At 43.2% G+C, this 27,135-nt stretch overlaps 3 protein-coding genes across 3 annotated transcripts; 1 reads left to right on the forward strand and 2 right to left on the reverse strand.

The window, feature by feature from the left end:
- The first annotated feature begins 8,523 nt into the window (after window positions 1–8,523).
- LOC104419850 (hypothetical protein) lies at window positions 8,524–10,402 on the forward strand. Its single transcript, XM_010031644.3, is given in 2 exon segments — window positions 8,524–9,115; window positions 9,118–10,402. Coding segments are annotated over 2 exon segments (1,551 nt in total). The 5' UTR covers window positions 8,524–8,644; the 3' UTR covers window positions 10,198–10,402.
- A 3,690-nt stretch (window positions 10,403–14,092) lies between these two features.
- On the reverse strand, window positions 14,093–21,729 carry LOC104419852 (myb-binding protein 1A-like protein). Its single transcript, XM_010031646.3, is given in 9 exon segments — window positions 14,093–14,820; window positions 14,823–15,421; window positions 15,953–16,394; window positions 17,093–17,383; window positions 17,617–18,741; window positions 18,842–19,069; window positions 19,978–20,175; window positions 20,258–20,383; window positions 21,000–21,729. Coding segments are annotated over 9 exon segments (3,861 nt in total). The 5' UTR covers window positions 21,600–21,729; the 3' UTR covers window positions 14,093–14,568.
- Window positions 21,730–23,206: 1,477 nt separating this feature from the next.
- LOC120288266 (heat shock 70 kDa protein, mitochondrial-like) lies at window positions 23,207–27,135 on the reverse strand. Its single transcript, XM_039301928.1, is given in 8 exon segments — window positions 23,207–24,103; window positions 24,292–24,912; window positions 24,999–25,204; window positions 25,207–25,418; window positions 25,420–25,562; window positions 25,685–25,763; window positions 25,850–25,926; window positions 26,963–27,135. Coding segments are annotated over 8 exon segments (2,043 nt in total). The 5' UTR covers window positions 27,038–27,135; the 3' UTR covers window positions 23,207–23,473.

A 27,135-nucleotide genomic window follows, 5' to 3' on the forward strand; every position in this document is an offset into this window, starting at 1 on the left:
CATATTTAATTGGATAAACAAATGGGATTTTGGAAGATTTGAATTCGAAATTTCTTACTCCGGTACCGTGTGAAGTTTTATAAACCTATTGTCAACTATTCTAAAAGTTTAACTTTTAAATAAATGTGTGGTTTGGTATTTAAATATTCTATTAAGATAATGGACAAGTAAACTTCATTGGATAGTCAAGTGATGAGATCACTGACATTAAATTTGATATTAATTTCTATATCACCATTGTCCTCCTAGAGGCGGCGGTTGCCTATTGTGAAACCTATTGAGCTACAATATTGACTTATGTATCACCATTGTCAATTTCTGTATCACCATTGTCCTCCTAGGGCTATGGTCACCTGTGGTAAGACCTATTGAGCAAGCGTAGCATTATCACAAGCTGAGACAACCTACTATTCGATACCTTCACGTGAGGAGAAAGTCAAGAGAGAGCTCAAGTCTGGGTCTGTCCATATATCTAATTTGACCAACCTTCACTTAAAAGTTAAAACTAATAAGTTATTGGTCAACTAAGATATATTAACTGTTCCACATCATATCAATTCTCCGATATATGACTTCTCTAACATAATTCACATGCTTGTATCTTAACAATTTTCTTCTTACATGTGTGCTCAGTGTTAAGTCTTCTCCCCTTTAATTTAGGTTTCTTTCTGCATCAACTATCTGAAGTTGAATCCCTACGGGCTTGCTATGCTGCACCATAGAGCCTACTCGCCCGAAAACTACAACCATCGTTATGATACCATTTATTGGGAGTGCACAATAGAAGTCTAATACCTTCATGTAGATAGAAGGCCAAGACAAAGCCCAAGTCTATATTAACAAGCTTCACTCAAAAGCTTAAGTTAATGATTATGGGCCAACTTGGATATATTAATTGCTCCACGCCATAATAATTCTTTGAAGTGAGACTTCTCTAACACAACTCCACACACTTGTATCCTAATAAGACCTCCACGCAATATGCCTAGGGAAGAAACAGGTTTTAATGCTCAATAAGTCGGATATGATCCTAAGATCAACTGCTTGACACATAATCTTGTACCAACCTGAGCCTTAGAAAGAGTCCAACTACAAAATAAATGAGTGCCGGATACCTTAAGTATCAAAACTTGACACGGGTGGAGATATAAATGCCAAAACTTCCTAAAGGTGTACTTACATGCCAAAATTGGAGAAGAAATGAAAACTTAAATGCCAACGGCAAAAATTTCTGATCAAATGGCTTGTGTGACTTTTTATAACAAGATTTTTTACTAACGTGACAATTCTTTTGAAAAAAAATTATCCATGCGGTGTTGACGTGACTAAATAAGGTCAAAACGACTTTGGTTTACCCCAAACTTTGAGTTTTAATATACATATTGATTAAATTAAATTTACAAAAAAAAAAAAAAAGGATGTAGCATTTAGCGAGGGCCTCCACAACCCTCGTTGCAACCGTCCCACCATTGCCGAAAAGGGTTGGTAACAATGGGGCGAGGGTCAGCCAGGGTCACTAGGCCCTAGCTAGTGGTTGGCGACCCTAGCCGACCAAAGGCCTTTGCCTAGATTTAGGGCAAGAAGTTGCGGCCCTCCCATAGATCCGACGAGGCTTGTTGACCCTCGCCTAGGCAGGCCAAGGGCCACCGCTAGCTAGGGTGAGGTCATTGCCTAGCCCTTCCACAACCAGTGGCAGCCTTTGGCCCCTCTAGGCAAGGGTCGACAACCGTCGCCAGATTTGGGGGAGGTCGTGACCCCTTGCCTACGGTTGACCAAGTCAACGACCTCAGCCGACCCTCGCTGGCCCTTTCCAACGATAGTGGGGCGCGACGACAAGAGCCGTGAGGCCTTCGTTGAATGCTGCCTTTTTTTTTTAATTTAGGTTTTTAATTTAATTTAATTAATGAATTTGGGGGGGAAATCACGTCATTTTGTACATTGATTGTTAAATGAATATTCTGGCAAGCCACGTAAACCATTTTTATTATTTAGAAAACGTCACATAGGATTTTTGAAATCTTGGCATTTAAGTGTCTAATTTCCAAAAAAGAAAATTATACTTAAGTATATATTTTGGAAATTTTGCCACTTATATTTCACCCGTGTCAAATTTTGATACTTGGGGTGTACTTTCCCCAGCAAACCGGCATCCCAGGGGAGAGTGACACCATCAGAGAAGCCGGCTTTGCCTTGTCATGTGGGTTCGAAAGCATTCCACTTCTGAAGCAAAACCTGCACAACTTTCCTGTGCCAGTGAGGTTTCACCACCGAATCCAGTCCTTCCACCCAAATTCATGTTCCCACCTGCCGACAATCGTGTACATTTCCCCCCAGGGGCAGAATTCGCTGATAAACATGGCAAATACCGCCATACGCCAAAAGTTTGGTAGAAGCTGTCTTAAGTTGGCATTCTGGGAACGCACTTGCCCAAAACAAAATTCTCATGTCTATTTACTCGAAGATTTCAATAGTCCAAGCTAAATTGGACCATGTTGACCAAAAGTTTTAAGACAGCGGTGACAATGCAGGAGTTACTCTGCTCCCAGCAGAAGCTACTCAACATCATGAAATAAGCACAATTGAGCAGCTGCACTGGTCCGGCAGTATACAATCTTCACGGTGAGATTTGATTATATGTGTTCGCCTTGATCTCCACTTTTCCTTGATATGCTTCGCACCTCATTTTAGTTGCTTGTTCTTAATCAAGGATCTCACCTGAAGAGATAAACATTGCATTTGCAGGAAAGGGAAGGTGAAAAGGACAAAGCTGCTGCGGACATTTGCAAGAATGTCTCATATATAAGAGAGCTTAAAGCATGCTTGGAACTGACTCAAGAAATCAAACAAAGTCGTTAATCAGAATCATCTGATTTCACAGTGAGCAGTGCAAAGACTCCAGGCGTGGTGCGTGATAAGGTCTTGCAAAATTCCAATTCAAGTACAACTTCAAACGGAAACAAACATCTCAAGTCAAAATCCTTCCAAACTCAAGCCAAGCCAATCCCAAAAGTAAGACCCTCAAGCAAGGCCAGATGGAACGCTTCGGTTGCACTTTCATTTCGACTTCAACTGATTTGTTGCTAAGTTTGTGACTTTGATGGATGTATGATATTCAATGCTATCTCGCTTGGTAATTGATCAAATCATCATTGTTCTTGTCTGAGTTCAATAGCCAGCACTTTCATATCAGGTGAATTGATGTGCCAAAGTTTTGTCCGTTTTCTTGCTTGGCTAATAGTTTTACTCCTGTAGGAAACTGTATGATATGATATTTGCCTGCTAATTCTTGCCCTCATCCCTGATGGTAAACATGTCAACTTTTCCCCCTCAGTGGGCCGGATCAGAGATGATTCTACAAATCCTTTAATTTACCAACTTGATCAAGAAAAGTCATTAATGAAATAATAAGAGTCGGTAACGCGAAATTGCTAGCTTATATCCAAAATTACCATCATCTCCTTGAAACTTACCAATCACACCCAAAAGAAATGCACCTACTAATTGGAGTTCATTTAACCCTATAGTCCGTGTGTGAACCAAACGTCCCTTAAGTGCTAGCTACTAAAAGAAGGAGCAAAATATCAGCTGCTAAGTAAACTGATTCAAAGGAAAGGTTCCTTTGTCAAAAAAAAAAAAAAAAAAAAAACTAATGAAACATAAACAAATAGAACGACCGCTTGCTGGCGTGTTTCACAGTTCAAAGTTCAAACCTTGCAGCAATAAAGGAGCAAGGTTGAACACGTGATGATTGTCTTGACTGACTTATGGAGGGGCCAAAGAAGAAAAAATTGCCGTGGGAAATGGTGCAAGGAAAAAAAGAACGATGCAACTCCATGTCAAGAACGGACTACGACACTCGTTATCATGTGTCGCAACGAAATGCATAGCGAGTGAGCTCCTAAACGGATCTTATCCTATCATTACAGACAGATTCTCATAAACTAGTCTCGATACGTCTTCCAAAACCTGATAAACAATTGTTCTCCTGCGATATTTTCTAAAAGGGAAAGAGCGGGGCAGTTCAGCTGGCCCCTCAAAACCCCGTACGCGGCTCAAACACGCCTTCATCATTCTCGCCTTGGACTTCGTCTGAAGTTAATGAGTTCCTGCACTTCATTTCGATTCCATATTCCATTGATTCACTTACACAGTTGCAAGCCTAAAATGGAACAACCTTCAAATGTGACATCGACCTCTGACACAGAGAGAGAGAGAGAGAGAATCGCTTATTTTCTATAAATCGATAGCACTTCTAATACGTTTCGAGTCCTCATGATAATGAACATGCTGTAAAGCCTGAACTGTAGAGTCATCATTCAAGGATTGAACCCAAAATCTCTAATCACTCACATCCCTTCAATTTGGGCTTTTCCCCCATGATAATGACGGTGTGATGGGTCGGTTGTTTAGCATGCTCTTAACCTTAATGGTCCTCGCATTAATCTCGGAAGACCGACAAATCACGTGTTAAGTCTCTTCGCGATGAAGAGACTTAGCAACCCCATATTTTTTTTAATGCCTCAGTGCACTAACAACACTGCATAAAAAGGTGAAACAAGATCTAGCGTAGATAGATGGTTGACAACTTCAATTGCAATAAAAAAGAAAGAAAAAGAAAGCCAGACCCATTTTGTGAGAGAAAATAATGACAAGAACAGTACCCAAATTTTTTACTCAATGTGATATGTAATGGGATCTCTAAATTTTGGCCCAATATTGTCCCTTGATAATATTAAATATCTTCATATAATTCTAAAGTTAAATTAAACATGTATAAAAATATCAGAGATTATACCAAATAAATTAAAAATTCATAGACCACAATGCATATTGAGCAAAAATTTATGGATCATTTGTGTATAATTTTCCTCTATATAAAATGAAGCTCGTGAGGCACAAGAGCACACAGACTACTTTACATGCCATGAAACTAGTTTCACATGTGCATGGCCCCAGAAGGAAGGGCCATTACTGCCTGAACAAGTGAGATTGCTAGCTAGAGCTTGGTCAAACGGAACATGCGCTCCATAAATAACTTGACGACGACAGTTGAAACATCTGTGTCATCGCCTGTGATTAGTACGAAGACAGCTAGATCCTCGTCAATCCCTGTGCAAACCTCTCCCCTCGCGGTCCTTCGAAGTCAATAGCTTAGCTTTGTAGTACATACTCAGCGTTCGACTAAGCTCTTCTAATCTCTCTCCATCCATTTTCTAATAATAAAAAAAGAAGGTTACAATAATCATAATAAACTAGAGAATCCGCACTATTGTTAGTCAAGCCTGTATCTTGAGGGAAAAGCAATCTGGTGGGCCTGTATTATCGCCAAAGCCGAAGAAATATCATTAGGGTTTGGTTGATCACTGTCAAGTAGAGATAATGCACAAAATTCTTTGGATCAACCTATATATTAAATCGGATTCTTTTTCTTGTACGTGACCATCAGATTTCAGACCAATCTGGGGTTGCCGTGGAAGCAACGAGGATCTATAGTGCTTGTAGGAACCATTTGAGAAATGAAACATGGGGACAATAGTTGAAAATTCTCAGATATAAGTCAAGTTGGCCATCATTCTTGTCTTTGTATGTATGTTGAAGTGAAGCAATAACGTTCATAAAGCTTGAAGATATGAATAGAGAGGAAATCCCATCACGGTTCTTGTCTCACCAGACCGTGAAATTTCGTCCGCGAGCGAGATAACGACTTTATGTTGATGTCACTCGATTGGTGTAGCTGCTTGATCGATTGATTGGATATTGGTGCAATCAATCAAGCCAGAAAATGCCGAACGGAAAATTTTCTTTTGTGAGTTTTTCCCCAAGTCTAATTGATTGAAATGGGAAACCCAATTCGATTCTATCATATTCACTAAAACATTCAGTAAAGGCATCATATTTTAATTGAAACATTCAGAAAATAACACACTACGGTTGATAATTTTTCGTGAAGTTACAGATCATACACGCACATAGCTCATGATTGCGTTCATGGAAGGTATGTCGGGGAAAAAGTAAACTTTAGTTTTCTGTGCTTTCTCATTATCCCTCATTGTTCGAAAAGCTTCATTTTGTTTACTTTATTTATGGATTTACATTAATAACTCGTTAGTAATAACTCGAGATGAACCAAGTGTAAGGTGAGATTTCACTTTAAACAGAACTTTTATTTTTGTCTCGAAATATTATTTCATTTTCTACTCCTTGCCTAGCTAGGCCGTGCTTCCAAGTTTCTTACAAATACGGACCTGCTTTTTGTTGTTTTACGCAACATGTATATATGTATATATATTTTGTGCTCGAAACACTCTCTATATATATATTAGTTTTATATATTTTCACGATTCTGCTATATTCAAATAGTGCGGTACACACTAATCGGAATTCTTGTTAATTTTTTTTTAAAATATAACTACATCTTGTATTATCTAAAAAGCGAGATTTTTTTAATACAGTGCCTGCACGCCTTAAATATTTGGGTAAATTCTCGGAAATTGTTACACGACCGCAGGAATTTTTGCAAAGAGGAGACTCCTCGGAGCCCATGCGCACCAACTTCGAATTTGTCCTATGTAATCAATGACTATTGTCCAGACGCCATGATTAAGACTTCTTCTTTGCGTCTATTTTGGGACGCACGCACCAATCTCTGAAAAAATCATAGTGTTTCCTTTGTCCTTTGTCCTTTTTCCTTAGGCATACATGTTCATGTGAAGAAATTCATAGTTACATTCATGTTGGTGAAATAATTTGTTCACAGAAAGTCTTCATCAATAACCTAGAATTTTCTTTTTATGAAAATGGACTTATGGCATGATCGATTGCATTGTACTGCTTGCCGCAAAGCTTATGGCTCTAGCTTTTCCTCCTAAAATCCAAAGTCTCTCAAATTGCAACATTCGACTTTGTTTTAAATGGGGAGAAAAGCAAGATAATTAGTTCGAGGGAGAATTTTGAAACTAGTAAAAGTAAGAATATACTAATCATGTTAGGAACACGAAAAAAAGATATGATTCCTTTGCCTAAAGAGATAGGAAAATGAATTTTAAGTCTGAGTTTGTTAATATATTCAATTGAATTTACTTTGCACTTAAAAACTTTAAGTCAATAATGAGTTATAACCCAATTAAGATATATCAATAATTCCGTTATATACGATTTGACGTTTATTCTAACACAACTCGTACATGTATCTCGACTCCTCAAGTGTGACATCGATATTAGGTTTGCTTTATCCTGATTCATGCATGCAGCGGAGTAATTATTTAATCATAATTTATTAGTTTAAGTTTAAGCGAAGGTGAGTCGAATTAAATTTGTTGACGAGTTTAGACTTGAATTTCCTCTTTACGATATTTCTAGATAAAGGTATCGGATTTCGACTGCTCACTTTTTTTTCAACGAATCATACTTACCAAAAAAGAAAATGAAAGTGCCCCGAGCTTTTCTGTCATTTTATTTGCAATGCGATTGCTCAAGACGGTGGGACCCACTGGGGCCCAGAATTGGGGAGAAAATTCTGGTTTGTGGCCCCACATACGACTGGGTGGACCGGGAACCGGGCATCGCCGGTTGCGTTCACACGCGGGAAGAAGAGAATTTCACGACACGAGAAGGCAAAGATCCTCCAGGCCTCCCCCTTTCCTTAGTGCAAAAATCCCAGTCAGCCCACGTCTCTCCTCTGTGGAGGGGGTCCCACCGCTTTGCCCCAAAAGTCACGGCGAGTCCCCCTCATCCGAATGGAGTTGCGTCCGCCGTCCGATCCAATCTTCGAATCCATCTGGGTGACGGTGCTGTGTCGTAGGATACGGGGAGGGGCTACCCCACGATTTGACCCGCCAAAATTTGGGTACGTGGGATCGATCGAGAGGTCTCGCCGCATCTAACCCTCTATCCACCTTCGGTTTAATGAGTACGCCGACATGCATAATTCCTACGGATCGTATAAATTTGCACGGGACGACTCCCTTCTTCTCACTTTCAGTATGCGGAATAGTCAACAGTAACTCTCAAAACCGTCTTGTCATGTTTTGTGTATGATCTCAATTGATCGCACAGCTCTTGAATTTTTGAATCTCGATGCATTATTTGAGGCCGGTAATAATTTTAACAATAGATAATCGATTTTGTATCTACACTCTTTTAAATCCCTATCTCATAAGATATTTCTATGCATTTTACTGGTGTCCATCGCTAACGGCTTGAACGACGCTAAGACTCCACTTAATTGTGCAATGAATGATGAAACTAAAGATCCCATTTTTTTTTTATTTTTTTTTTCCCACCGCATTTCATTTATTCACTCTTGCCAATCGTTTTCGGTGAAGAAAATTCGGTCAGTTGCCTGCTCTGACCTTACTTCCCACGCCCCTCCCTCCCCCAACTCCGTCCAATCATCGATTCGCCCACGTGTCTCGAACCCACTTGGGTGGCGAAAACGCATCCACGAACCGTCCCCGTCGTTTTATCATTGCCCGAAAGAAAAGGCAAAAAAATATATATATTTCAGACAAGAGACGAGGAAAGAAAAAAAAAAAAAAATCATCTTCCTCTTCTCCTCCTGCTCATCTTCATTTCCATTCTCTCTCTCTCTCTCTCTAAAAGCAAGCAAGCAAGCAAGAAAGTGAAGGAGGAAGAAGAAGGAGAGATGGAAACGTATCCGCCGTACCCGTCGTATCCGGACTCCGGCAACTCCTCGCCGCGATCCCGCGAGATCGACTTCGACGCCGCCCCCTGGGACGACCAGCAGCCCAACAGCGGCGGCGGCGGCGGCGGCGGCGGCGGCGGGGGGAGCTACAAGGTCAAGTTCATGTGCAGCTACGGCGGGAAGATCCACCCGCGGCCTCACGACAACCAGCTGTCGTACATCGGCGGCGAGACCAAGATCCTGTCCGTGGACCGCCACATCAAGCTCTCCTCCTTCCTCTCCAAGCTCTCCTCCCTCTGCGACCTCCCCGACGGGGTGTCCTTCAAGTACCAGCTCCCCGGCGAGGACCTCGACGCCCTCATCTCCGTCACCACCGACGACGACCTCGAGCACATGATGCACGAGTACGACCGCCTCTACCGCGCCTGCTCCCGCCCCGCCCGCATGCGCCTCTTCCTCTTCCCCGTCCACGTCCACAGCCCCCACCAGCCGCCCCCGCCGCCGCCGCCGACCCCAAGTCCGATCGGGAGCGCTTCGTCGAGGCCCTCAACTCCGGCCCTGCCGTCCAGGAGCCCGCCAAGCCCCCGCCCAGTAATGTCGATTTCCTCTTCGGGCTGGACAAAGGGGTGGTCGCCGGCGCCCCGCCGGCCGTGGCGGCGGCCGTGCCGGACCCGGTGGTGGCGGCCGTCCAGGAGGGTCGCGTCGGGATTCCCCGCGATGAGCGGGTCGTGGCGCCGGATCACGGGGTGAACCCGCTCGAGATACAGCGCCAGTTGCAGGAGCTGCAGCGGATGCAGATCAGCTGCGGCGGAGGCCAGGCGCAAGATGCCGCCATGTACCGAAGGAAGAGCGACGAAAACGTCGGGAATGCCGGTGGTTATGGAGCTGATAATTACTACTTGCAAAAGCTGGCGCAGGAGAAAACGCAGCAGATGGCGATTCCGGCAGCTGTGCCGCATGCTGCGACGGCTCCTCCAGGGTATTGGCAGCAGGAGAAGCAGCCGTCGGGTGGTTTCACAGCGGCTGTGACGGGTCCGCCTGAGCAGCCGATGTACATGATCCCTGGTCCTGCTCCGGGAACCATATACCACGCGCCACCGCAGATGATGCGGCAGATGGCGGCGGGTCAAGGTTACTACACCCTCCCGCAAAGGGTTTCTCCCGACGTCTACCGGGACCAGCCCGTGTACAACGTCGTCCATCCGCCATCCCAAGCGCCGCCGCTGTCGGCAGCAGCCCCGCCTTCTCTGCCGCCACAGACCCAGTTGCACAGGGTCGCCGCGGCCAGCTCGGAAGGGCTTGGCGTTGGAGCCATGAGGCACGGCGGCGGCGGTGGCGGGGCGGACACCGTGGCCTATGCGCAGTTGCCTTACGACAGCGGTGTCGGGAGACAGGTGTTCTACACGGCGGCCGGAGGGATGGTGGTGCCGCCCCCGCCGCAATATCAGGGGATGGCAGCGGTGAGCGCCTCCGACATGAGGCAGGGTGGTGGTGCCGTATTGAATCAGGAGGGTAAGGTGATTGGTACGAAAGTTTCACAAGGTTCACTGTGATTCTCAAGAGGAAAGGTATAATGGATCATGTCATATGGTATGTAATCAAGAACCGTTGTAAGTTATGCATAGTAGTAAGAGTTACTGATGTCTTCTTGATATTTATGGTATATTTCCTGGGTTTTTGTACGCACTGGTGCAGAGATCGGAATGAGCTCTTTTACTCTGTTGATAATAGTCTCTAATAATCTCTCTATTTTTGCTGGTTTCTTCTTGCTAACTTTTGAATTCTGATTCGATCTGGTGGAAGCAGCTTAGTGCTTAGATCTCAAATCTACCTGAGCATGATATGCCCTCAAAACCCGCCTCTGAGTTTGTGCCTGTCAGAAACCTTGTTCGCCTTTTCCTGTGAGCAGATTCCACAACCAAGAAAACGCACCGAGAGCATGAAAAAAAAATTGGTTTTTTAGATGAATCAGCTAACATAAGCCTGGAATTAAGCACCAACCCTTTGATTAACCCACCCGTGGTTAATCTTATCAGAGGTGGGAAAAAGTCAAATGGATTGGATAGCTTTCAGAGAGAAAGAGAGAGAGAGAGAGAGAGAGAGAGAGAAACCTAGTATTCTGCTTTGCTTGTGGAGACCCAGTGGGATGCAATAATGCATGTGCAAGACAGAAGACTCCTCCCCAAGGGATCATGGAGGGCTGATTATTACCAAATTTGAGGACCTAATTTTTCCAATCCTGGTCCCACCACTTCCCCATTTCTTAATTCTCTCTCTCTCTCTCTCTATCTCTCTATCTTCCATGGCGATATTTTCAATTGTTTAAATGTGACTGCCGAATAGTTGCACTTCCATGTTCATCTTTAGGTACCTCGATGTACCCAATTTCCCAAATGTGGTGTAGGTGGCGGCTGCTGACAATGGGCCTTGTCAGGTTTCTGGTGCATGATTTGCATTTCCCCTAGTGGGAAGATCAGCAACATTATCGCCAAAAGCCAAAAGGTCAGATGAGGAAATAGAGGTTGAGTCAGGTTGCTTCAATCAAGAATCAACGAAGGGACAGAATGAGTTGGGTGGTTGATGTATCGTTAGCAATGGACCTGTTATGCATCTATAGACCCCTACTAGATAGGTGCCAGGCCCTGAATGGGAAGATGAGAGTCCTAGTAGTCACATAAGTCAAAAAGTTCGTCTCTCTCTCTCTCTCTCTCTCTCTCTCTCGCTCTGTTAACAACAGGTGAAACTTCATGCTGATGTTAACTGGGATCCAATGAGGCAAAACTACAGGAGAAGAAGAAGCTTCTGGTCTATGAACAGGGCACGGAGTTTATTAACTATATCATTTGAAACAAAGCTTCAGCTTTCATCCTGATAAAAAAGAAAAGCTTGAGCTTTTCATAAAGAGCCGTACAGGAATTTAATCAAACTAATCTCCCTCCTTGGTCATTAGCAAATTAGTAAGACTGTCTTTTTCGAGCCAACGTCTGATCTGTACCGGAAAGCCACACAAGAGACAGAAACCTCCCTCTCAAAGATCTTCCATGTTGATCCTTACCTTCCCGCGATCAAATACCTTTTCTTCTCTCTTGCTCCGAGCAAACGAACAAAGAGCACAAGATTAGAAATGCGTTGTCTTTTTCCCCTGCATTTGTGGGCACTTGATGCTGTCTGCTGGTGACGGGTGTGCAGTGTATTGGGCAGCAGTTGCCTTCACTTAAAAAAAAAGGAGAGATTCAACCCCGTGAAAAGGAGAAGGCTTCAGCACCATGTTTTTTGGCAGCTCAAATATTCCCCCATCTCCACGTGTTGCCATCTTTTTCGATGGTTTTGCGCTCTTATCACCTCCATTGGATCCCACCACCTTCGTAATCGAAGACCCCAAAAAAAAATACAAAAACAAAAGAGGAGGAAAAGGAAAGACGACAGCATGAGGGATGGGAGTCGTTTTCCTTAGGGCGATGCGCTACCGAATTGATTAATGAGCTTGATCAGTCGTCGCTGTTTCGCTTACATGCTTCGCAGGTGGCGTGGCGCCCTTTTGTGGGGGTTAGTTCGCCTGGAGTGACCACGCACGGTCGCGATCGTTACATAAAAAAATTGCAAGAGAACTCTGCCTGTCGAACATTCATTCGAAGTAATTGATCAAACAATTGATTGACCGAATATCTACCAAGATCAGGGGCTAAGTAGAATACATCCACAGGATATTTATATCTTAATACGTCCGGCTGAGTGATTCCAAGACGGAACATATCTTTTTACTTGTCGATCAGGGTACTCTGCAAGCAGTTGGCACGATCAGTCGATAAAGAAATGATAAAGAAAGAGACTTGCTCTCCCGTTTGGGTCAAGGAAAAGCTGCTTTTTGCTTCCTTTTCTTTGTCCTAGACTCTTGTCACTATGTGGAGCTGATCAAGTTACTGATGGGCTTCTTTCTCAGCCTTTCATCTTCCGAGCCTTCCATTGAATGCTTGGGCCAGTTTGGCCCCTCCCATTTGCATTTCCTAGGGACACGATCGCTCGGCGCATGAAGCGGTGGGATCAAGAAAGGCACTGACCGACAGGCAGATAGGCGAAAGACTCGTGTACAATCATGCCCACCATTTCACTTCAACCACGGCCGACCCATTTCAGTTCGCAATACGACTAGGCTACACTGGAGCCAGGACTTCGTTTTGAATTTTTTTTTATTGGTATTGGTTCATCTCTGTCCCATGCTTGCAAAGAAGTGCACTTGATCATTACCCTTGCCAACCCAAGAAAAGAAACCGACAATAATCACAGGTCGGCGGTATCGTGGATCCCTCTGGATTCCTCCTGTCCCGATATACTCTTCAAGCTTCTGGATCGAGTTCAGCATATATTAGGAAGGGACGGGCTGTTCACCTTTCAAGAGACCGACTTTAGCCAACGCTCGCGAGGATGAGGGACATCAAATACGCTTATCCATATCCTGCTTCAGGTCTCATCAGTCTCTATCGCCTTCGTGCTAGTTTTGCGCTTTCGTATTGTTTTCTCAGCACCCTAGAGATCAAGCCTCAAATTTCGTTAGCCATCATCAAATTATTAATGGTTATACATCGTGGTTGGTGCGCAGGTGTGTATGGTAGACCACCGGTGATGGCGCCGCCTCCGTATGCTTATGGGGCTTATCCGCCGCCAAGGACCGATACCGGGTTCCTAGACGCATGGTAAACTAAAAAATCAGGCCCTGCGATTTTCTTGATGTTGTCTATATGTTCTTTTATTTATTTGGCGTTTATATCTATCTATGTATATGGCGATTTCCCATTTTTTCTAAAATTTTTGTGTGTTGAGAATATAGCCTTGCAGCATTATGCTGTTGTTGCCTGCTGGATACGTGCTGCTGGCCTTGGGACCCCTTCCTCTTCATGTAGCAGCAAAGCAAAACACACAAGCGGTGAACGACCAAGTCCTTTCCTCGGTCGAAGACCCCCTTAGTTTTATTTCCATCCCTTCGTCTAGACCTCTTTGTAAAATATCTTTCTTTGTAGAAAGCAACTTTACTTTTCTCCCTTGCCAATGAAAGCGAGTTCCCAAACAATTTCATGTGACTTTGGGTATCATCAATCGCCTCAGCAAGTAGAAAATAAAACGATTTTAGATCAAAGTGATCGGTTGATTAATTTTTCTTTTCTACATGTAAAGTCTCCTTTTTTTTTTTTTATCGCGTTGAAATCCACCATTATTTATCAGCAAATATAAGCTGAAACAGCGATAAAAACATACACTTTTTCAGCAATGACAAAAGATAGGAGAGCGTCCATTTTGCACGTCCTGCTGATTCTTAGATCACCAGAACCCCGACAGCAAGGCTCGATTGTCATCAAGGAACGACAAGGACTGAAAGTTGGAATGCCGTGTGCGTTCTGACGGCTCGGAAAAGGGGCATTCAAGTTACGGTACTGCAGAAGTGAACCTGGGAGATGCATTGAATATGCGAATGAACATGTGATTTTATGACCTCGCCGTAACGCATTTTAATTAATCAGTTGCAAGGCAACAAAATGAAAGTCGTGCTGACGACCTCGTACAAAATTTGGCAACCAAAAAGTTCCAACCTCGATAGGACTCAGAAAAGCTTAACGCACAGAAATGAATTCCTAAAGTGAAGTACAAAACCATAACCAACCTCCACTAGACTGCGGTGAGACGCTGCTGCGACTTTTCAAATACTCTATTGGGAGCGATGAGGCTTGAGGATACACGAGTACCGCAGCAGGCAACAAGGCTTGAGGATATAAGACTGCGGCCGCCAAAAATTGGTGCCCATATTGATCAAACAGCCGAAACTCGTGTGGTGCTTATATATTAGCATCAAGTACAGGCCTGGCGATGACAGATTATTTCTCCAGGTATCTGCTATGAACTGATTGTATGAATACCTGCTAAAATGCCTTCGGTTACCGTTCTATCTTTCTGAAATTGGTGAACAGCTCACCAAGTTGAGATTCACAGGCAGCTTGAGCCTCAGGGGCTAGATCCTTTAGAAAAGGCTTTGTTAGGTTAAGGGTCAACACCATTTGAAAGACCCTGCTACAAAACTTGCGGACTTCAGCACGCCTTGACTGTTTCTTCGGCATGTTCTTTACCATCTCCCCTGCCAAGTGACCAAGCTTCTTCAGATGGCTTTTCACTAATTTCTTCGACCTCTCCGCTGCTGTTCATCTGCATTTGGATGTACCATTGACCGCAAGATCTCGTGTATCAGATCAAGGGCCTCAACTCGGCGAAAATCTGATTTTGCAGAGCTACACTTATCAAGAAGGAAGCCGAGAAGATTTTGCCCTATCCATGGCCTTCTCCTGAATATCTCTTTCAGAAATTCAGATTTTATGTGTGACTTTTTGCTGTCAAGGAAACCAACCATAACACCACGGAAAATTTCCAGGACCTTCTGCAGCTCAGATTCTTGAAAGTTTCTTCCATCTATTATTTTCAATATCCAATACGTTGAATTCTGTGCAAGGGAAGTAATCATTTTGTGTCGATTCCGCGAGGCAGACGGCTTCTTGGATGGGTTACCAGCAGATTTTCTCTTAAAAGGTTTTGAAGCCAATTTCAAGTTCCTTTCCAACAAAGACTCGAGATAAGAAAGCTGTATGGCTTCACCTTTCGGATGATCCTTAGCTTTGAAAATTTTCTTTTGCAAAATTCCCCATATACGTTGGCCAAGCTGGTCACTACCTTCCACATTATGAAGATTGACAAATGCTTGAGCCAGATTTGAGTACACCATCAGAACTTGAGGTTTACCTGCGCAGCCCAGACGATCAACAGTTACATAAGACAATGAAATCATTCGTTTAACAGAATGATGCCTTTGACATCAATGAGAAAGTCCAATCTTCCTGTCAACTTCTCTAACATTTCAACTCCATAAGTTGGGGTAAGTGATTTCCCTACCATAAATAATAGCATTAAGGAAAATGTTCTGACTGATTCATGTTTTTTTTTCAAATGACTGCAGCTATTTTTTCTCCATGTATCCATTAAATAACAAAGAAATTGACCACCTCATATGATTCATCTCTTGAACCATGAGAAACTCCCGTTTCCATTTAAAGCATGTGCTGAAAATGCTGATAGCATGCAAAAAGCCCTCTGAGCACGTCTTGAGGACTAACCAAATTATTTTCAAACCTATAGAGGATAGCACTATCCTTAAATCTACCATTAACAAAAAAGAAAAAAAGAAAAAGAAGGAAACGAAAACCTTGCTCTTCTGCAGAAACAACATTAACAATACATATTCTGACATCTGTCTTGCTTGTTCGTGTACATTACCTGCATTTTCATGAAGGTACATCTCCAGCAAGGACAGAACGCGCAGTTTGAAAAGAACAAGTTGGGAATGAGCAGTTTCGCCCCCAGCATGATTTTTTCTCTCCTTGAAAATCTGAGCAAGATAAGTATCCATGCGGAACATTGCATCGTCATCCATTCCTCCATCAGACTCCTCAGAATCTTCCGGAATTTCCCTACCACTTTCCAAATCTCCAACCACTGTCTCAGAGTCATCAGTCTCAGCCGTTTCACCTGTCTCGGCTTCATCAACTTCCTCATCTTCCTCGATCCCAAGAAAGTCTTCATCCTCATCATCATCCTCATCATCTTCATCCTCACTCTCTGCATTCCGATGTCTGGCAGGCTTTATATCTTTCTTTATGACCCGTAGCATCCGCCGCAAGCCATCATCGGTGACATCAGAGCAGAAATGTTTGAAAACCTAAAAATTATATCAAAAGCAAATAAGAAGCAAGAATTCATATGTTTTACTATCGCTGACAGCTATCATTAACTAGCAACGTGAATGATTTTCTGGCAAGAACTATGCACACTTCAAATTTTTTCCAATCCGATAAAGATTTCAAAAACTAAATCAGAGGAAAGAAAAGAAAAAGTCCCTCCTCAATTTTTTCTGGACCTGCATTGCACATTATAATACACAGGTGAATGTCTTGAGGTTTCTCCATTGACCCCTACAAGTTTTTGCAATCCCCTAGGTCCCATGCTTATAATTTAAATAGAGGAGTACACACAGAAGCACACAAGTCTGTTCTCCTGGTTTGAACCCAGCAGAATATGCAGTGAAGGTCTTTTTAAAAGCTCAAGGTGCCAAATGTAAAAATCTATAAATATATGGCTCAAAGTTTTGAAACTAGATGATGCAAATTGCAATTGAAGGAAAAGCTAAGAATTATTTCTAGATTTTCGTGAGAAAGTTAACAGGATGATTTGATGAGATATTTGGGACAGCTTCCCAAGCCAATGTATAATATCATAGAAGCATACAAAAGAACAAATAATGAACAGCTGGCATCCAAAAAATAAGTCTCACCTCAACTGACTCTAGGGACTTCAAAGGGAGAACAATAAATGGGAAAAGAAAATTAACCAACAAAAATCTACGAATAGATCACCCACCTGCTCTATTGCAGCCCTCATTGGCGCTGATGATTGAGGTAGCAAAGAAAGCAGTGTATCAACAAGCACATCCAGCAATTCAGGCGCTCCATCACCACCACTCATCTCATCATCTCCAGATGACTCAAGCAGATCAAGACTAGAAAAGGCCTTCTTACAGCATATAACGAGTTCCGAAGCGGCTTCCGCAAATTCTTCAGGCCGAAGAAGCACTTGAAGAAGTAGCTGGATAAGCAAGTACCTCAATGCATGCAATTTATGTACCTCAGGGCCTGATCCACTGCTCCTTTCCTGCCAAGACCAAAGCATTCAAAATATCTGCAATATGAGTAACAATGAGATGAACCAACAAAGGATATAATTGAATTTCATTATACAAATAACAGCTAATTTGATATCAAATCGCATGAACAATCTCATAGAGCATGCATGGCCTTGTCAGGAGATATGGCGAAACTCTAAGTCTGACTATAACATCTTTTGAACAATGTTAGAATCAAACTGATTCAAGAAAAGTTCAGCACCTCTCTAGAAAGCCTAGCTTCCATTGCCTGCAGCTTTTTGAATGCCTTCTCGTCATCATCGCTCAAAGTCCGGAAGAGTGAAACAGAAGGAATGTTACGTAGGGTGCAAAGGAACCGAACAAAGTAAGCGCCTAGATCACTCAGCTCAGCAGCATTCACTGAATCTCGTGAGCCATCCCCTTTTGGGGCAGATGCCAGCAACAACTGAAGCTGCTCAATACACATTCTGCAGAGAGCAGTTGAAGTGGCCGCTTTTGGCCATCTGAACTTCTCTTGCAACTCAAAAGATGTCACTTCAGAGCCAAGAGATGCAGTAAAAAGGCCTTGAACAGCTAGAAACTTCAGAATTTCTATCTGCACCTGAAACTTCGCTTCGGAATCCAGTTTCAAGTACTTCAATATACCAGGGACAGATTCAACAATCCAAATCTTCAAGGAATCTGTATTTCCACCAGCAGAAATAGAATCTTTATCCTCATTTGATCCAATCTCTGAGTTGTCATCAGTTGTTTGACTCTGATCTGAGGGTTCCTCAGAAGCAGGACCATCATCCACAAACATATTTGTTAAGCTCTGAATAAACAGCATGCAACCAGATTCGGTTTGGAACTCAGCCAAAAGATTTTTGACTGTCTTTGTCTGAGTAATTATATCAAATTTCCCATTGCTATGCTTCTGCAGAGCCACAATAACAGCAACCCTCCGGACATCGTCATACTTAACCCAGTCAGAGAGTTCCTTAAGAAAATGTTGTGCAACCTTGTACAGCCACGAGTCTCTTGTTGAAAGTATATCCATCAAACCCTGCACAATCTTGTATGACAAAACAAGTGGGATAAAAGATGCAGGCATCCTTGGGAAGAGAAGAAGGAGGACATCAAATGCCAAGTGTTTACGATCATGTGATGACAACAACAGGGATCCTTCAATCACAACTTCAATAAAGCACTGCAGGTTCTTTGCAGTGTCTTCATCAGAAGCACCGGACTTGCGGCCCTTTTTCTGCTTCTTTAAGGAGCCTGAGAAAGCTGCTGCATCTTCATCCTGCAAAACTGGGTCAGGCAAAAGAAGTTTCACCAGCACAGGCCACACACTATGAACACGAGGTTGGCAAAATGTAGATTCCTGCAAGATTGAGCATGGAAAGAACCTAAAAGGATCAATAATGATGATTTGCATTATCCCTGTATATTTTCTAAGGACAAATTATACATCTGAAAATTACCTTGAAGCAATTACTTAGATAAGACAAATGTTCTGAAGTACAAAATTTGCTGGCACTAAATGGATTTGGCAGAAGTTTTCCGTATACTGTGTTATCACCAGAAATTCTTTCACGAATTTTCAGCGCTAGAAGCAATGCATCAGGATTTCCACCTTCAGCAGCCCCTGCAAACCATTCATGAATGCCTGGAGCTCCAACAACATGACTGATCACTGCCTCAGAAGGTAACTGTATGACAATAGTTAGGCAATTACAACATGAGAGGAAATAGGTGAGGCTACAGGCAACACATTCCATTTCCACCTTGAGGAAATTAATCCAAAATCGCTAAGAAATACATGAGCCCTGTGTGACACCTTGTTCTCACTACTCGACTGAATAAAACCCTCCATCCAGTACACACGGTTTCTTGTCCACTCCCACAAAAAGAACAGATCAAAAGGATTACACTAAGCAAGAAAACATACTAATAACCCCAAAGCTGCATAGGCTTAGGGGCCTTTCTTCGATGTGTGGAAAAAAAAATGCATAGAGTTTTAGCAAATGCCAGGTGAATAGGAAGGGGTCCAATGGGACAAGGTCTGTCGGCAAAGTAACAAGTGAAAATGAAAGCAGTCCAAAAACCAAGGCCTAATTCCTTCCCCCCCAGAAAAAAGAAAAGAAAAAGAAGAAGAAAAAAAAAAAAAAAAAAAAGGCTTTTCCTAGCTATCTATTATATATGATATTATCATATTCAACAAGATAATGGAAACAATCAACAGCAAAAGAACTTTATTTGGCTCTCTAAATATTTTATCCACTTGCAACCTGCCAAGCCCAAGATGCCAACTTTAACATCATGTAATGTAGAGTGACTAAAGTTCCAAAGTAGTTAGTTGCCCGGTACACCTAACCAAGGGGAATTCAGTAATCTAAAAGATCTGAAAATGCCAGGGGAAACGAGCACATAAGCATGCCCATGCAGACATTCATAATCAACGACAGGTACACGATTTTTCAGAAAGTGCTGATTGACATCAGTTTGCTTTACACAGTGATGTTTAGATTGACAACAATTAATCAATAGTGTAAGAAGAAGTGGTTCTAAAAAATCTATAAGCTATAAGAATCTTGAGTAACTCATTAGTTTGAATTACCTTTTCGACCAAGTCCAGAAGAATACTGACAGATGGTTCTTGCAGATACCTCTTTTTGGCTGAAAGGGAAATAAGAAGACCAGTGAATTCTCTGATATATGGAGTACTTTTATCAGAAAGCCACTCCTTGACTAGTCTTCCAGAGCGAGCTAGGGCCCCATAAGCAAATAAACGGCCTAAAAGGCAATCCCTCACTTCCTGCAGCGTGAACGAAGGACATTACATTTTAATGAAAGGAACATTAAATCCATCAAAAAGAATAAAAAGGACAAAGTGCTACCTGACCCTTCATCGATGAAGAAACTTCTAATAAGTCAACAGAAAGTTTCAACAAGGATTCCACCCGAATGGTAGGAACAGTACTGACTAAGAGAGTCAAACCCAAGGAAAAACCCTGTCTTGCGCACTGCATTAACACACCGAAATCATGTGAGGGATAATAATCAGTATTATAGTCAGCAAAACATCGGACCGACCAATAATATTGAGGAAAAAAAGTTTGTTTATTGTGCCCCAAAAGAAGTATGTCCTCAGATTAATTTCATCAATTGACAGCCGGACTAATATGGATTCAAGAGAAACGGCTATCAGCAATATGAAGCCTAAATAAAAGAGGGAAAAGTCCTATCTTACCGAAGTATATGCGATAAGAAAAAGGAGAAAAAGGTTTTAAAAAAAAACACATCAAATCGTCCACTGTCTGAAAGGTATGACAGGAAGAAATGGAGCTACACAGCTAAAGGTATGTTTTTGAAGTTCAACTATTGAAAAAAGAGTCGCCAAACGTCACAGGGCATCTACCCAGAATTCAGATTTAAACATGCGCTGCATCGCTTTGGAAACAAAAGACAGGCTGAGAAACTCCATTCATAGATTTCAAGTAGTCACTCAAGAATTCTAATTTCGAACAAAGCATACCTATTCAAACAGACAGAGTAGTTAAGATACAAAAAAAGGGCATTCTGTGGATTGATACATGAGCGACTACTCGATAAAAAGTACAAAAATTCATTAACTCCAACCTCTCTCGACGAAGAAACTCCACGAATGAGCCTCCGCACGGCATATTTCACTGAAGGCGCGCACTCCTTCAATCCATCATCCTTTTCAGCTTCCAACTTCGCCCCAACATCAACCAGCTCCTTCTCCTCGAGCCTATCGTACGCCTTCTGAACCGCCCGCAGCTCCGTCACCAGCGTCTCCACCCCCGCCTCCCGAACCGAAGCGTCGGCGGACGCCAAGTCCCCGAAAACGCTAATGTGAAACTCAGGCAACGGATTGCCGCTCGTAGAAACCGCCGCGGCGGCGCCACCGCCACCACCTTCTTCTTCGCCACCTCTTTTCTCCGCAGCCACCACTTGCTTGGGCCTCGGCTCCCCGTCATCCGGGACGGCGCGGCGCCGCTCCTTGTCGAGCGCCTTCCTGTTCTTCCTCCTCTCCATGGGCTTCACCGAGCTCGGCAATGCGGCGGCGGGGGCAGGCGAATCACCGCTCCCCTTGAGCTTCTTCTTCTTCGTCTTCGACGGTTCGGCGGTGGCGGCGGCGGCGGCGTTGCCATTGGCGTCCTCCGCCCGATCGATTACTGCCTCCTCGGCACCGCTCGAGCTCCGCTTGGTACCCATCGGAGATCAACAATCTGCGAAGAAGAAGAAGGAGGAGAAGAAGGAAGCTTTCGTTGGAGCTGGTGCTGAGTTTTCCTCTTTGAGGGTTCTTGAGAGTTTTGATTTTAGGGTTTTAGGGGACCATTGAATTTTTGAAGGAAGAGGCTGCAAATTCTTGGGAGGGAGGCGGGGCACGTGGATGGATCATTTGAGTCCGAAAGGATTTCGGATCCACTACCGGTCCATGACTTCTGGATCGGGAGTGTGGGCCGGACTTAGTTACTGAGAGTCCGGCCCGTTATTCGGAGCCGTCCAGTCCAGTCCATCCTACAATTCTAGGCCACACCTGGATTTTATTTTATTTTTTGGTCAGATTCATACCAGGAATGTGTCTGAAAACCAAAGACATGATGACACGTCTTCTCGACTGGCTGATGAGATCTTTCTTTCTTGGATAGTACGCTTCCACATATATTTTGCCGATATACAAGAATATTCATATTTTCCAATGTGTAAATTAAATTGGAGCTAAGAAACGTTTAAATTATATTAGATTAGAGCTTAACGACACCTAACTTAAAAGAAATTTGTGATGAATTAGCAGAAATTTACGAGTCCATTCAAATAAGTGAATTGATATATACATCACATTAGCCTAAATCTTTACCAATCCTTTAGATGGAGTAATATGCACAAAGTTAACATGACAACGTTAACCCTTTTGGACTCCTTATCAAGAGCCGTGATTAGCAGAGAATGCCGATCTATCACACAAGGTAAAAAAAAAAAAAATCCAAAGTTTCTAAGCAAGGTGTCCGCCACTTCTTGCCCAGCAAATATGAGAGAACTGCTTCCTTTTCACATCCCCAATGCCTTCAATTTCGTACGCAAATTAGTACCTCCTCCTCGAAGAATGATCGGACGACCACCCATTTCATTCTAAAAAAGCAATAAAGAGGATTGAGATTCTAATTTTAGGCAAATTTAGCCATCTTAGATTTGGGGTTGGACGCATCAGCTGTTAAGCAGCTGACTAATTAGACAGCCCGATTCAACCGTCCTCACATTGTTTTCCCTCTCTCCCTTTCTTCAGTATTTTCCTCTTCGCAAATTTTGCCTCTTCGCCTCGCACGACCTGAACCGCGGCCTCCATTGGGCAACGCAGCCACACCGAGCCGCCAAACCCCACACCCACCGGCGCAGCCCGCTACACTCACTGTCAGCTAGTTGCAAGCTCCCAGCACTCGTTGGCTGAGAGTGGGAGAGAGAGGGAGTGGTCTCTTACGTAAATTCCTCCAACGAATAGCGTACTTTAATTTAAAGAGTAACTTTTATATGGAAAATTTACCGTCCTAGGCTAATAAGAACTCCAATCCTAGGCAACACACGAGATGCAACCAACTTCAAATAGAACCTGTACCGAAGGGCACTTGCCCATGCGGCCAAAATAAACTGCTGCAGAAGCAGGTACTATTGTCTGAATCAAAAGATCCCTCACAATCGGTGCAAACAACAGGATTGAACAGCCAGTGGCAGACAAGGAATTCCTCTTTCACCCCACTAGCCTCGGAACGAAAAAGATCATCGACCATGAAAGCCTAGACACCGAAAGTTTGCTCAGTAGCTTGAACATGTAAAGGCTAAAAGGCCACCAAAACCCTCTGCTCTACACACGCAAAGAAGAGTTTACCAAATTAAGCAAATACAACAGGTAATGAGAATTTAATGACTTTCACTTTCTGCAGAACAATGAAGTGCGGATGTGGTGGTTATTTCCAATGTCACCGGTCCAAAATTTCCTAAGCTTTTTCCTCCAACATTTAAATACAATACCTCAATAGAAAATCACTTCCTTAAAAAGGAGAAGGAGATTAAGTCCCAAAAAACAAGAGATTTTACTTCTTGACCTCCTCATATTCGGCCTCAGGAGGAGCCTGCTCGCCACCCTGAGCACCTCCGGCTGCTGATCCACCATCTGAACCACCACCGGTCATGTGCTGTCCAATCTTAGAAACGGCCTTGTTGGCAGCATCGAGCTTCGACTTGATCTCGTCAATGTTATCACCTTCGATGGCTTTCCTCAAATCTGCAACCGCATCCTCAATCTCCTTCGCAACTTCGGCAGGGATTTTCTCCCTGTACTCATTCAAGCTCTTTTCTATGCTGTAGATGGTAGTATCCGCACTGTTCCTGATGTCTATCAGAGCTTTTCTCTCCTGATCACGCTGGGCATGCAACTCTGCTTCCCTAACCATCTTCTCAATCTCATCTTCTGACAGACCACCGGATGAACGGATGGTGATTTGTTGTTCTTTCCCAGTGGTTTTGTCTTTGGCAGAAACAGTCACGATACCGTTGGCATCAATATCAAATGTGACTTCAATCTGAGGCATGCCTCTAGGAGCAGGTGGAATGCCCATGAGCTCAAATTCCCCAAGAAGCTTGTTGTCTGTTGCCATTTCACGTTCACCTTGAAGGACCTTGATACCAACTTGCGTCTGGTTGTCTGCTGCTGTGGAGAAGACCTGCAAGAACAGAAAGACAAAACTTCAATACACTATTTATTACACTTTAGAGAGAATATGTCAATTGAAACCCTTCATAGTAAACAAAGCCCCAAGCATTCTTCTTCTCAAAGTGCCTAAAAGAGAAAATATTGCAACTCAAGGCACTCCCAACTATATGCATGTAACCTGATTCTTTGGAATCTCACCTGACTCTTTTTGGTGGGAATAGTTGTATTCCTGTTTATGAGTCTAGTGAAGATACCACCCAATGTCTCAATACCAAGAGACAAAGGAGTCACATCTAGAAGAAGCAACTCTTTAACATCACCGCGAAGAATACCGCCTTGAATTGCTGCTCCTAAGGCAACAGCTTCATCCGGATTAACCCCTTTGCTTGGGCTCTTTCCAAATATTTCAGAAACAATCTCTTGTACTTTAGGTACCCGAGTCATTCCACCAACTAGAAGAACTTCATCGACCTCTTTGGTGGATATGCCAGCATCCTTCAAACAATTTTTGCATGGGTTCCTAGTTCTTTCAATCAGGTGGTTCACCAAACTCTCAAACTTCGATCTAGTGAGAGTAATATTCAAATGCTTAGCCCCAGAAGCATCAGCTGTGATGAATGGCAAGTTAATTTCAGTCTGCGACGTTGATGAAAGCTCAATTTTAGCTTTCTCTGCAGCCTCCCGGAGCCTTTGCAAGGCCAGTCTATCCTTGGCAAGATCTATGCTTTCAGTTCTCTTGAACTCGCTAACCAAGAAGTCCAGCAATGCATTGTCAAAATCTTCTCCACCCAAGAAAGTGTCACCATTTGTAGCTTTCACCTACAAAAAAGCATGAAAGTTTCACCACAAACCCCTGGCTTATAAATGCAAATGAAAAGTATAAACCGTGTCAAAACCACACGTACCTCAAAAACTCCGTTGGATATCTCCAAAATGGAAACATCAAAGGTTCCACCCCCAAGATCGAAAACAGCTATGAGCCCCTCCTTGTTGTTCATTCCATAAGATAGTGCAGCTGCAGTTGGCTCATTTATAATTCTCTGCACGTCGAGGCCTGAAATTCTGCCAGCATCTTTGGTTGCCTGTCTCTGGGCATCATTGAAGTAAGCTGAACTGTGATAACAGCTTTCGACACTGTCTTCCCCAAATAAGCCTCAGCTGTTTCTTTCATCTTTGTTAGAACAAAAGCACCAATCTGACTTGGGGAATACTGTTGTCCATTTGCTTCAACCCACGCATCTCCATTGGGGGCCTTCACTATCTTGAACGGAACCATCTTCATTTCTTTCTGGGTCTGGGCATCATCAAACGCCTTCCAATCAACCTTTGGTACCGAAAACAGTGTTTGCTGGATTCGTGACAGCTTGACGTTTGGCTGGAGTTCCTACGAGCAACTCTGCTTTCTGGTTGAAAGCAACTACTGATGGTGTGGTCCTTGCACCTTCAGCATTTTCAATCACCTTGGGATTCTGTAGGAGGGCAAAACAATTTTTAATAGTCTGAACATCGAACTAAGATATCCAGAAATGAAGAAAGATCATAATTTATAAACAGCAAGCTAATTTTCATCCTCAGTACTTCTGGCTCTTACCTTTCCCTCCATGACTGCAACACATGAGTTGGTTGTACCCAAGTCAATGCCAATGACATCGCTCCCTGCTGGCTTTGAACTGTAGAATGGGCGGAAAACAGGATGAGTCGATTTCTTACTCGCTTCACAGCTTAAATGTTACACAGCAATGTATCTATTCTATACCTGAATGCTCTGCACAAACTTGCCCAATTCTGACCCGTATGGCAGCCGGTCCATGATGATTTGGCATGGCCAACCAACTGAAAAAAGAGATGCCATGAGTGATTATCATAAATATTGTTGAAGAATCCTCAAGTCATGCACATATAAGACTCGCCATGCCAGACCAGGACCACCCAAGACACAAGGTAGAAAGAGCATGCTACAACGAACAAATGCATATTCCACTCATTTTCCGTTCATGATTTGGATGGAAGATCACTGGAGTGCAACTTGGCCTCACAGTCCCATGCACAATGGAATGTCTTTAATGATGACATGATTGTCCAGTTTCTAGCCCAGCAAGATTACCATAGATAAATGCATCAAGGATTGTAAAACAGGAAACATGTACCATTCAAAGATTTCTAATCAATCTAAGACGAGGAAATCACAACCAGACTAATTCGAGACAAGCCATTCGACCAATGGACAAACATAAAAACAACAACTTTCAACAAAAATAGGGCTTTGAGTTCTTCTGCCCAAAAAACGGAGAGGATATGGAGAACGGAGAAACGAAATGCTTAATCCTACTCTCATGAAGCACGGACATTAGCTGAAAGCTCCCTTGATATCATCCGTGTGGTGGTGTGCAGGCACATAAGGATTTATGCATGCAATCAATCGTAAGCGTGATAAAACCATCATCTTTAACTCAAAAATTGTTACCGAATTCACAGATGAAAAAAGCCATAGACAAAGATCATCCCACGAAAAATCTCCATGCATCTCCATCAGGAAAACAGAAAGTAAAAAAGAACAACAAAAAAAAGAAAGAGCTGACGCAGAGATATAACCACAGCAAGATCAAAGAACCATCCCCAGACGCTCAAGCAGCAACGATGAAGAAGAAGAAGAATGAATGAATGAAAAACAGAAATAGCAAACGAAGAAACGAAAATCCATTCCCAGAAAGCCTCGGACTGATTAGTCACCTCGACAGTGAAGGAAAGAAAAAAAAACAAGGCAGAAATGCAGACGCTTTCGATCTCAGCTCAACAACTCCCCATCCGAAATCGAATTCAAGCGCACGAAATTGACAAAAAAGAAAAAAGGAAGAGCAGAGAGACTTACGGATCTGTAGGCGGAGAAAGGAGCGGAAGCGACGTCGCGACGCCGCACGGAGCGAAGAAGAGCTGCCGTAGCCATCCCTCCCTCTCTCTCTCTCTCTCTAGAAAGCCGAAGTGACGGAAGAAGAGGAGGGAGCTGGTTCCTCGGCTAGGGTTTAGGGTTTAATGGCGGAAGGA

Source organism: Eucalyptus grandis, chromosome 9, assembly GCF_016545825.1.
Source record: "Eucalyptus grandis isolate ANBG69807.140 chromosome 9, ASM1654582v1, whole genome shotgun sequence".
NCBI lineage: Eukaryota > Viridiplantae > Streptophyta > Magnoliopsida > Myrtales > Myrtaceae > Eucalyptus > Eucalyptus grandis.